Consider the following 1,611-nt stretch of genomic DNA (forward strand, 5'->3'; position numbering starts at 1 on the left):
CCTGTGCTTGTATCAGAAAAGGGCTTACCACCTGAACACAGACCAACCACAAACAGCTGCCATTTAACAAAATATTAGCATGTTCATACTCATGCACACTCAGACTGTTCTTGCATATGAGTATGGTCTCCTGTATGACATGAAGGTAACTAATAATGAACAAAACTTTGTAATAAGGGCTATTTTAAAACCTTGATACTTACTGATACATTAGCACTATCACTGCTTGCAATCTCAGCTGCCTTTTCAATAATCTGTTTAAAAAAATTAAGAAAATTAAAATTTGGCTCTTGTACTCATAAAATTTTAAGTGTAAATTACTACACTTGTACATAGACTATAAGGAGCTACATATGATCTGGCATTTCTATGGTTTATAACATAAGCATGAATTTTAAGTGCAAAATGGTATTATGCAGCGATTCCCAGTCTTCAAACTCTTGACAACCAGGAAGCAATGGTATTACTATAAAGGACCGTTAACTCCCAGGGTACACTAGGATTGTCTATAGATAACATAAGCAGTGGCTTGTATATGTGAACAAAATTTTAATATAGGTAAATATTTTCTGGTTAAGAAAATGCAAAGTTATATAAGAGTTACAAAACAAAGAATAAGTTTTTGTCATTTGTCATGTTTTCTTCTGAATTAACAGATATCAAAAGTAGAAGTAATGTCAAGTGAGAACCTAAAAATATTTTTTAAAGTCATTAAGTTCAAAAGAGGCTCTGATTCTTGAAAAGATGGGGAACCACTAGTCTATTGGGAAGACTCAGCAGGTAAAAAAATCTGAAGATCCATGTCCAGTTACTGAGTTGACTAATTCTCCATAAATAATTTAATTGAATCCTTATGTGTAAAATGTACTGGTAATTTCCATCCTATTTCATAAGGTTGTTATGTGATAAAATGAGATTATATTTAATAAAATTAAGCAATAACCACAAAAGTTGATTTGAAAAGCAAAATGTATACAAGTACAGCAAAAAACATTAAATAAAAATACAAGGAACGTTCACTTTTTATATCTGCATTATATTTTTAATGATCATATATAAAATTGTACAATTAAAAGAAAACCAATAAATATAAATATATTATACATATTTAAAGACTAAAATCTCCATCCCAAGTAGATCTTCAAAGACAGAATCTCCATGGGATCAGAAAGGCAAAAGGAAAGTTTAGTGGCCAGTTGTAGACGACTCTGTTGACAACAATGCTGAAACAGAACATTTTAAAGAAACTGGACTTATCTTGAAATATTAGATTAAAAATACTTAAATTTGCCCAAGATGTTATATTTGTAAAAACACTTCAAAAAGCACCTCATTTGATCCAAAAGAAACTATAAATGACTGTTGAACACGTACCATAATTGAACACAAAAAAAGTCAGAGCTTGGACTTTTAACTGTATCACAAGTAGCTATAGTTTATGGATAAATTCCTATTCTAAGGAATAAAGCCATAGCAGAAATGTAATGGATGCATCAAAATGTACCTTCTTCTACTCTGTGTAACACTAAGGTATATGGTTCTTGACATGTGAGATTTCTACTATTGTAATAATCATACATTTTAATTTTGTTGTGTATTACTGATCGGAAG

The 1,611-nt window shown here is 30.6% G+C and overlaps 1 protein-coding gene across 1 annotated transcript in view; it reads right to left on the reverse strand.

Moving 5' to 3' along the window:
- Positions 1–1,611, reverse strand: part of PIK3CB (phosphatidylinositol-4,5-bisphosphate 3-kinase catalytic subunit beta) — a 111,218-nt gene that overhangs the window by 60,808 nt on the left and 48,799 nt on the right. The window contains exon 10 of the mRNA XM_007464363.1: positions 204–254. Coding sequence (XP_007464425.1) covers positions 204–254 — 51 coding nt within the window. The remainder of the gene's footprint in view (positions 1–203; positions 255–1,611) is intronic.

Source organism: Lipotes vexillifer, unplaced genomic scaffold, assembly GCF_000442215.2.
Source record: "Lipotes vexillifer unplaced genomic scaffold, Lipotes_vexillifer_v1.1 scaffold957, whole genome shotgun sequence".
NCBI lineage: Eukaryota > Metazoa > Chordata > Mammalia > Artiodactyla > Lipotidae > Lipotes > Lipotes vexillifer.